General features: G+C 55.5%; 1 protein-coding gene and 1 long non-coding RNA gene across 9 annotated transcripts in view; one reads left to right on the top strand and one right to left on the bottom strand.

Moving 5' to 3' along the window:
• Positions 1-9,162, top strand: part of CHST8 (carbohydrate sulfotransferase 8) — a 144,726-nt gene extending 135,564 nt beyond the window's left edge. For 3 of the 6 annotated variants that reach the window (XM_032249117.1, XM_032249118.1, XM_032249120.1), the window contains 2 exons: positions 7,072-7,102; positions 7,610-8,851. In XM_032249117.1, coding sequence (XP_032105008.1) covers positions 7,072-7,102; positions 7,610-8,720 — 1,142 coding nt within the window. In that variant the 3' untranslated portion in view covers positions 8,721-8,851. Of the gene's footprint in view, positions 1-7,071; positions 7,107-7,609 lie in introns of all 6 variants that reach the window. The other 3 variants (XM_032249116.1, XM_032249119.1, XM_032249121.1) reach the window with 2 other exon arrangements.
• Positions 1,424-3,421, bottom strand: LOC116530767. 3 transcript variants are annotated; one of them, XR_004260120.1, is made up of 4 exons: positions 3,358-3,421; positions 3,021-3,144; positions 2,383-2,454; positions 1,424-1,610 (listed from the first exon to the last, which is right to left on the bottom strand). It is a non-coding gene; the product is annotated as an uncharacterized LOC116530767 (long non-coding RNA). The 3 variants fall into 3 exon arrangements; XR_004260119.1 differs by having other exon boundaries at positions 3,371-3,421; XR_004260121.1 differs by lacking the exon at positions 2,383-2,454 and having other exon boundaries at positions 3,371-3,421.
• Positions 9,163-9,568: the final 406 nt, after the last annotated feature.

Genomic DNA, 9,568 nt, shown 5'->3' with positions numbered 1-9,568 from the left:
TCTTTTTTTTTTTTTTTGAGACGGAGTTTCGCTCTTGTTACCCAGGCTGGAGTGCAATGGCGCAATCTCGGCTCACCGCAACCTCCGCCTCCTGGGTTCAGGCAATTCTACTGCCTCAGCCTCCTGAGTTGCTGGGATTACAGGCACGCGCCACCATGCCCAGCTAATTTGTTGTATTTTTAGTAGAGACGGGGTTTCACCATGTTGACCAGGATGGTCTCGATCTCTTGACCTCGTGATCCACCCGCCTCGGCCTCCCACAGTGCTGGGATTACAGGCTTGAGCCACCGCACCCGGCAAGACCTTGTCTCTCAAACAAAACACTCTTAAAGCCCCATGAGATCACATTATTCCCTGTCTATACTGGGTCAAATTGGGTGCCCACCCCACCCTCAAAAAATGCTTAAGTCCCAACTCCCTGTGCTTGTAAACTGACCTTATAGGGTCTTTGCAGATGTAATCAAGTTGAGGCCACTAGAGTGGGCCCTATCTTAATTTTTAATTTCCATAGGTTATTGGGGAACAGGTGGTGTTTTGTTACATGAGTAAGTTCATTAGTGGTGATTGGTGAGATTTATGGTGCACCTATCACCGGAGCAGTGTACACTGCACACAATTTATAGTCTTTTATCCCTCATCCCCCTCCCAGTCTTTCCCCCGGAGTCCCCAAAATCCATTGTACCACTCCCATGCCTTTGCAGCCTCATAGCTCAGCTCCCACTTAGAGTACTAGTCTCCAGTCTCATCCAGGTGGCTGTGAATGCCATTAATTGATTCCTTTTATGGCTGAGTAGTATTCCATCATATATATACAGGTATTGATCGACTTACCACCTATGCAACTTACGACCATTCGACTTTACGACCACAATCGCTAGCCACAACTGCTCCGCGTCTGGCAGCGCAAACGTTGCCCAGCTGGGCGTACGACAGTGCAGACCAGCTTCCAGCAGCACTACCATCTCCGCATGCACCATTTCAACTGTACACATAGCCTACTCAACTTACGACCAAATCGTGTTATGACCGGTCCACAGTCCCGACCGTGGTCGTAAGTCGAGCACTAGCTGTATATACACCATAGTTTCTGTATCTACTCTATTGATGGGCATTTGCGCTGGTTGAGTGGGCCCTATTTTAATATGACTGGTGTCCTTGTAAGAAAAGGAGAGGAGGCCAGGCGTGGTGGCTCACACCTGTAATCCCAGCACTTTGGGAGGCCATGGTGGGCGGATCACCTGAGGCTGGGAGTTTGAGACCAGCCTGACCAAGATGGAGAAACTCCGTCTCTACTAAAAATACAAAAAATTTGCCAGGTATGATAGCACATGCCTGTAACTCCAGCTACTCAGGAGGCTGAGGCAGGAGGATCACTTGAACCCAAGAGGTGAAGGTGGCAGGGAGCCGAGATTGCGCAATTGAACTCCAGCCTGGGCAATAAGAACGCCATCTCGAAAAAAAAAAAAAAGACACGTGCACAACAGCTGTGTGAAGACAGAGCAGAGATTGATCTTCTGTTGCTGCAAGCCAGGGAATGCCTGGGGCTGTGGAGGCAGCGGAGGGAGCTTGGTCCTGCCGGCACCGTCATTTTGGACATCTAGCCTTCGGAACTGCGAGAAAACACATTTTTGTCATTTTAAACCTCCCAGTTTGGGATACTTTGTTACAGCAGCTGCAGGAACAAGTCAAGGCACCTCCCATGATGGTCATCATACATGTCACTTTGCCTAGGCCATGGTGCCCCGGGGTTTAGACAAATGCCAGTCTAGATGTTTCTGGGAAGGCATTTTTTAGATGTGATTTGCTGGAAAATGCGTAGCCTTTGAGTAGAGGAGGTGATCTTCCACAGTGTGGGTGGGCTTCATCCAGTCAGTTGAAGGCCTGAAGAGAAAAGAGTGAAGTTCCCGGAGGAAAAGGGAGTTTTGGACTGCCTTCCCATGTAAACTGCAGCACATGGTCTCCCTGGGTCTCCAGCCTGCTGGCAGATTTTCGACTGACAGCCCCCAGAATCGCATGAGCCAATTTCTTAATCCCTCTTCCCTCTCTCCCTCTCCTTTCCTCCTCCTCCTCTCTCCTCCCCGCCTCCCCCTTTGCCTCTCCCTTCTCTCTCTCCATCCCTGCTCCACATATATTGCCTGTGGGCTCTGTCTCCCTGAGAACCCTAACTAGCACACTGCTCCCCGATTCAGAACCCTCCATATTTCCCATGGAGTGGAGCCTGGCCTTTCCCTGGGGCTTCTCCCCGCTGGCCTGCCCACCTTCTCTCCTATTAGCACCCTGCACTCGAGGCAGGCCATCGGTAGCTCAGCACTGCACCGTGAAGTCAGGTGCATGACCGGCAGTGGGGCTGCCCCAGGGCTCGGAGGCCTTTTTCGTGCATACCTGAAGTGTGGGAGCAGCAGAGGCCGACAGCCTGGACTCCCCAGGACAACAGTGCTCATCCCACCAATGTCACTGTAATGGGAGTCCAGGTGGGGCCAAAGCTCAGACTCACGGTCCTGTGCGTGCTGGGGACCAAGATGCAGTCGGGGCCTCCCCTTCAGGGATCCCCCTCCACACCCCCAGTTGGGCCAGCCTGAGCCAAGAGGAGCAGTTGAAAGCCCTGGAGGCTCCCTGGCCTGTTGGGTAATGGAAGTGGATGTGGAGTGGCCTGCCACGCAGACTCAGCTGCCAGAAGCCCTGGGCACATGGAAATTCAGCCACACAAATGACTCCACCAGGAAACTCCAAAAGACTAAGAAGCACAAGTCAAACTCCACCACAGGCAGTGACTTGGGACTGGCATGGCCTCTCCTGCCCTCTTCCCCCCAGTTCTCTCCCACACCTGTCCCCCTGCAGATGTGACTCCTTAAGGACAGTCGCAGTGATTGGTGGGAGTGGCAGGACCCTCCCACCGTCACCCATCAGGGTTTGGGGCTGGGACATGAGTGGCCAGTGCAGCCATCACTCTCCCAAGCATGAGCCACCTAGGGATGGGGGAGGCCACAGGCTCATTCAAGGCACTTGGGTCTTTTCCTCACCTGTCAGTGCTGCGGCTACAGGGCCTGACCAAAAGGTTGCTCCCCAGTTACCACCCCCCATGGGTCCTGGGCAGTGGGGACTGGGGCTTTTGTGGTGCACCCTGCAGGTCTTCCTCCTGTGAGCCTGGAGAGGAGCAAGCAAGAGACCCTTCTCCTTGGACACACTGGTGCAGCCCCTCCTCAGCTTTGCCCCAGGCCTGATGACTAAGAAACTGGCCGCACACACTCACCAGCCTTTGCCTCTCCTCAATCAGGAAGCTTTTCAGCCAAACGCTGAGAGCTTCAGCCAATGAGGAGTTCACACTGTGGAACACACTTGGCAGTGCCCATAACTCACGCCTTGTTCTCACCGATGCTCTTATTGTAGTGCATGTGTTCCAGCCACTCCACGCATGTCATCTGTCCAGAAAGAGAAAGTGCTTGTTTATTTCTTACCGTGCAGGGGGATGGAGCTCCCTTACAGACGGTGAACGTTATATTGAGAGGTAACTCAAAGTGGGGTGTGCGTGGTTGGCCTTGGATTCTGTCACAGGGGTGGAGATGGGGAGGCAGGGGAGGTGCATGGCAGCATTGGCAGCGTTGGATGGAAGAGAAGGTGGGTTGTGGCTGCAGTGGTTCTGTGAGGCCACTGATGTTATCTAGATTGTACGTTTACTTAGGGGCTTGAGTGGGGGCTGGAGGTGGTTATAATGAGGCCAAAACCCCTTCCCACCCATCAGTCCCCCCAGGCCACTGGTACCACTGACTCCTGGTGGCAAACCTTCGTCATCCTAGTAAGCCCTCAGCTGCCCTTCCCTAGATACACATGGAGCTGTCCAGGGTCCTGACATGCAGCCTACTTGGGGACGTGCAGACCTCTGCCCCAGGATACTAAGGTTCCTCCTGGCTTTCACTTACCCAGAGCTGGCAGTGGTCTTTGCTTCAGCCTTTGTCTGAGTGGTGCATGGAAGAGCAGCTTTCTCCATGGAAAAAGTGGGGACCCTCAGCTCATGGCAAGGGAGTGATGTCTTTGTATTTCCTTCATTATGTTTCTGTCTTTATTAGAAAGTGAACTTGTGGCCAGGTATGGTGGCTCATGCCTGTAATTCCAGCGCTTTGGGAGGCTAAGGAAGGAGGACGGCTTGAGGCCAGGCATTTGAGACCAGCCTGGGCAACACAGCAAGACCCCATTTCTATTTATAAAATAAATGTAAAGCATTTATTATTTTTTGAGACAGAGTCTCTATTGCTCAGACTGGACTGCAGTGGTGTGGTCTCAGCTCATTGCAACCTCTGCCTCCTGGGTCCAAGTAATTTTCATGTCTCAGCTTACCGAGTAGCTGGGATCACAGGCATGCACCACCACATGTAGCTAAATTTCTTTTGTATTTTCAGTAGAGATGGAGTTTCGTTATGGTGGCCAGGCTGATCTCAAACTCCTTCACTCAAGTGATCAGCCCATCTCAGCTTCCCAGAGTGCTGGGATTACAGGCTGAGCCACCGTACCTGGTGATAAACTTTAAAAAAATGTTAAAGTGAGCTTATGGGGATAGGGCTAATCTTTGCCCGATAAGCTGCCATGAGTTTAAGGGTTGGGAACAGTTTATGGCAAATTCAGGCTCTACTTAAGAGGTTACTATTCTCTCATTGTCCACAAGACAATTTTTCCTTTCAAAGGAGGAAGTTGCAGGCAGGTGTGCTTTACAGGCGCATGCATGTAAACAGGAAGTCAGGAGACTTGCCCAGCCCTAGGCTTTGTCTGGCAGAAACTTCTCTAGGTCACGCCCAGGGCTCTAGCTCAGCCAGCGTTAGAGTGGGACAGTTAGGCTCAGAGTCCAGAAGTCCAGGAGAGTGTCCTGCATCCAGTCTGCACAGGTAAAATAGAACAGGACCACAGCCCACCGCCCTCCGAGGCTGCGGGGACAGTGCCAGTGGGAGGTCACAGCCTTAGGGACTGCAGCCTCAACAGGAACATGGTTTCTATCTCCCCCCACCCGGCAGGATCCCTTTTGGAAGTGGCTCCTCAGCCCCCCTCTTGGCCAAATCTGGTATGACTCATTTGCTCCAGAAAAGGAATATATAAGCACCGTCACACCTTGACAAGATGACAGGAGTGACAAGCAGAATGATTTTCTGCATCTGAGACTCTGAGGAGGAGAGGTGGTTTAGCAGAGCCAGCTGCCATCAGCAGAAGAAAATAACTAAGGAGATCTGGCAGAATGGAGAAAAACCGAGTGGTGTGGCGGGTCCCTTCTGGTGAAGGGATCTGTCATCATCGCCTGCGGAGGAGAGAGGAGCGCTGGAGGCTCATGCTGGGACCGCCGCAGTAAAGATGGGATGGGGAGGAGGAGGGGGGGTGGCTGGCGAGGAAGGAAATTGACTCTGGGGATGGCTGGGCAGGGTGGCAATAAGCAGCTTGATTATAAAGACGCCACTCACAGGCCAAGCACCTGCTGCTTATAGCCCGTACCCTGAGGGGTGCAGCCAGGTCTACTTGGAGCTTCCCCTCAGCCTCCAAGGAAAAGTCTAGAATGCCTATTTCAAAGATCCCCCACATGCGCAGGAAGATAGGGATGCTCTGCCCTTTTTCCAGGGGAGAGCATACCCTTGTATCCAGCCCAAAGGGACAAGCAGAGGAAAGATGAACTGTGCCCCCACTTCTGCCTGAATTTCTGCCTCTTGGGACTTGAGGAAGGTTCTGGCAAGCTCAGGGAATTCAGGCTGTCCAGTCCGGGGCTGGCCTTGCATCCTCTTCCTGGCTTGCTAATGAATGAAGGAGATGTGTAGGCACAGCCTCGGAGGGTCTGGGGCATGGCACTGCCCGAGTCTGTACCACTGGATCCCATGGAGAAATCCACAGAATCTCTGGCTCAGGGAAGACCTGGATGGCCCTTCACCAGCAGGGCTCCTGGGACTGGACCTCTGCCCCGGCCATGGAGACAGCCAGGAAAGTGCTGGACACTGGAAGCCCCCCCCCGCCACACACAGGCAGTAGCCAGGACTTGCTCAGGTGTGGTCAGGCACAGTGCCCCAGCGTGTCAGTCGGAAGGTCCAGCTCTCTGCTTAAGGGATAGCTTGTTCTGATGGTGACCAGGGCTTTTGGCAAAGCCTCAGGACAAAAATATCCACCCACATGGCACCAGAACAGATAGAGCCCTTGATGCCTCAGTGGCCAGCCAGGGACTGGGGAAGGCGGCTCCAGCTTCTAAACAGATTCCCTCCAAAGGGAATCTTGTCCTCCCAGGACCTTCCCCCAAAACAGACCAAACAGGGTATGGACACAGATTCTTCTGTTCTGGCCAAAGGTTGGCCTCACCAGAGATTGTTTCTTGGGTGAGCCTAGCCCAGGCACAGGCCTCCTTGGTGGGCAGAGGGGATGTTCTAGAGCATGGCCAGTGACACACTGGTCTTTGTCTTTCTGAGGTCATCAGTAAGTGAACTCTGGGCAATCTACGTGGGCCCTGCTTAGGGCTTTGGAGGAGGACAGGGTGGGCAAGATATGGTCAACTCGCCCCAGAACTCCAGAGCCAGCCAAGAAGGCCCCAATCACAAAGCAAATGCCCAGGTGTGTGTCATTCCTAGGCCTGGTGTGTGCAAAGGTGTGGGTATGAATATGTCATAGTCCAAGCACAGAACTCCATAGTAGCCACAACTGGGGCAGAGCTGATGGGGTGTGGAGAAAGGGTCACTCGAGCTTTCTGGAGTGTCCTTTCCCTGTGACTTAATATGGTGGGGTGCAGGAAGAGATGACCTGCGAGAGTCCTAGCTCCTCCACAGGGGAGGTGTGTGGGTACACGTGGGCAGGGTGCCTTTCCAGGCCTGGTAGGTCACTGCAGGAGGCAGGCATGATGCAGAGAAGAAAGCCTCAGCTGCCAGCCAGTGGGACCACGTTTGCTGCGTCCCCATTTTCTGCATGGGTAGGGGATGGAGGGGCTCCAGAACTGTGTCATGCCCTCAAGCTGCCAAGATCCCTCCACCTGGATGTCCACAGCCAGGAGCCCAAAAGCAGTTCCCTGGGAGCCCCGGGGCACATCCGCTGCTAATACTGTCCTCTCTTCTGTTTGCTTTTCAGGAATAAAGTTCAGCAGGCCACGGCAGCCCCACCCTGTAAGTTCTGAGAGTCAGATAAATCTCTGTGCACACAGCCCTGGGGAAACTGGGGAGGGCTGGGAAGAAAATTAGGGGCTCACGTTGAATCCATTCTTGGAAAGAAAAATGTGTCCAGCGTTTCCCAGGAGCATTGGGAACAAAGCCCAGGGCTCTGGACCCATGGATTTCCCTTCGTCGTTAGAGGGCTGCTTTGCACGGAGCTCATGGAGACAGTAAATCGGAGCCGGGCTGCAGGCCACCTGCTCCCCCTTCCCACTCTCCCGTCCCGGGTTCCTGGGAGGACTGCGCCATCTTGTGGCGGAAATGACACTTGCACCTCAGGGGGAGGGAGGCCTTTGGGTGCTGGGCCAGGGCTCAGCCCGGAGGGGTCTCAACAGCAGGGTCAGCCTGTCTCCCTCACCTGAGAGGGACAGGAACCCCAACCCTGGTGAGAGTCTGACCTGTTTGGGACTCAGTGTCTGGCTGTTCTCTCCACCCAGATAATCACTTCTCTTCTTGACCCAGGACCTCCCAGCAGGTGGCTCCAAGGATGGTGACTTGGAGGTACCCACAGAGAGGGTCTCTCGAGACTTGTCCAGCCGGGCCCCGAGGGGCCTCACCCTGCCGGTGCCTGACCAGCCTCAACCCCTGCTGCAGAGGGGAACCCGTCTGCGACTCCGCCAGCGCCGTCGCCGTCTGCTTATCAAGAAAATGCCAGCTGTGGTGACCATCCCGGCCAACAGCTCGGACACGCCCTTCATCAGGCCGGGACCCAGAACCCTGGACGGCCACTGGATCAGCCTGCACCGGAGCCAGCAGGAGCGCAAGCGGGTGATGCAGGAGGCTTGTGCCAAGTACCGGGCGAGCAGCAACCGCCGGGCTGTCACGCCACGCCACGTGTCCCGTATCTTCGTGGAGGACCGCCACCGCGTGCTCTACTGCGAGGTGCCCAAGGCCGGCTGCTCCAACTGGAAGCGGGTGCTCATGGTACTGGCCGGCCTGGCCTCGTCCACAGCCGACATCCAGCACAACACTGTCCACTATGGCAGCGCCCTCAAGCGCCTGGACACCTTTGACCGCCAGGGCATCTTGCATCGTCTCAGCACCTACACCAAGATGCTCTTTGTCCGTGAGCCCTTCGAAAGGCTGGTGTCTGCCTTCCGCGACAAGTTCGAACACCCCAACAGCTACTACCATCCGGTCTTTGGCAAGGCCATCTTGGCGCGGTACCGGGCCAATGCCTCTCGGGAAGCCCTGCGGACGGGCTCCGGGGTACGCTTCCCCGAGTTTGTCCAGTACCTGCTGGACGTGCACCGGCCTGTGGGTATGGACATTCACTGGGACCACGTCAGCCGGCTCTGCAGCCCCTGCCTCATCGACTACGACTTCGTGGGCAAGTTCGAGAGCATGGAGGACGATGCCAACTTCTTCCTAAGCCTCATCCACGCGCCGCAGAACCTGACCTTCCCCCGGTTCAAGGACCGGCACTCGCAGGAGGCAAGGACCACGGCCAGAATCGCGCACCACTACTTCGCCCAGCTCTCGGCCCTGCAACGGCAGCGCACCTATGACTTCTACTACATGGATTACCTGATGTTCAACTACTCCAAGCCCTTTGTAGATCTGTACTAAGGGGCAGCGCGCTGGGCAGGGCCACCCTGCCCCAGTCACTCACCTGTGCTCAGGCACCATCCTGTTCCTGGTTCCTCATCCTGGGAGCTGAGAGGTCCCCCGAGCAACAGGGCTCTGAGGAGCCATGGCTGGGGGGTACAGCAGGGCACAGGTGGGGGACACGTGCCCAGCTTTGGATGGGGGCCCCTGGCCTGGGCTTGTTTCCTCACTCCTTGGCTGAGGGAGATGCTGAGGACAAGGACAGATACCCCCAAAGCTCAGCCAGCAGTTGCAATGAGCAGGGAAGTCTGAGGCCCAGAGGATGGGGCCCCAGCGATAAGGGATGTCCTGCACTCCCTTAGCCATTGCCTTGGACCAAACCACATGGTTTGCAGCTTTTCTACGAGCCGGGGGAGGTTTCCATGGATTTAGGTTCCAAATAAAGCACATGGTTTCCAGAGCAGCGGTGTGTACTCTGTAGCGTGTGAGCACGCAGACCCCAGGCTGGGCTTTCTGGAGCTCTTTCTGCCTTCCTGGGGCAGCCTGAGCCAGGTGCCCGCAAGCCCCACTGAAGAGAAGCCCAGTTCAGGAGCAGCCTCCATCGGAGGAGAGCACAGAGGACCCAGCAACTCTCAGTCAGGGCCTGCAGGCACCTGAGGCTAGAGCCCAGTCAACGGGGTGCTCCCGTCTCAGTCCTGGCACATTCATCTTGAAAGGAGAAGATAGGCCTGTTCCCATGGGGGCTTCGTGGGGTGTTTTCTTATCAGTGCACCTTGCCAGGGCCACTGGGGACTGCCAGGGCCACTGGGGACTGCGAGAGCAGTGGCCAGCTGTCCATCAGGGCTGAGGCTGGGGCCAGCGGGGCATGG

Source organism: Sapajus apella, unplaced genomic scaffold (genome assembly GCF_009761245.1).
Source record: "Sapajus apella isolate SASKATOON/1434 unplaced genomic scaffold, GSC_monkey_1.0 scaffold68, whole genome shotgun sequence".
NCBI classification, from domain to species: Eukaryota; Metazoa; Chordata; class Mammalia; order Primates; family Cebidae; genus Sapajus; species Sapajus apella.
Note: the sequence above shows the minus strand (reverse complement) of the source record. Positions and strands in the feature narration are given on the sequence as shown.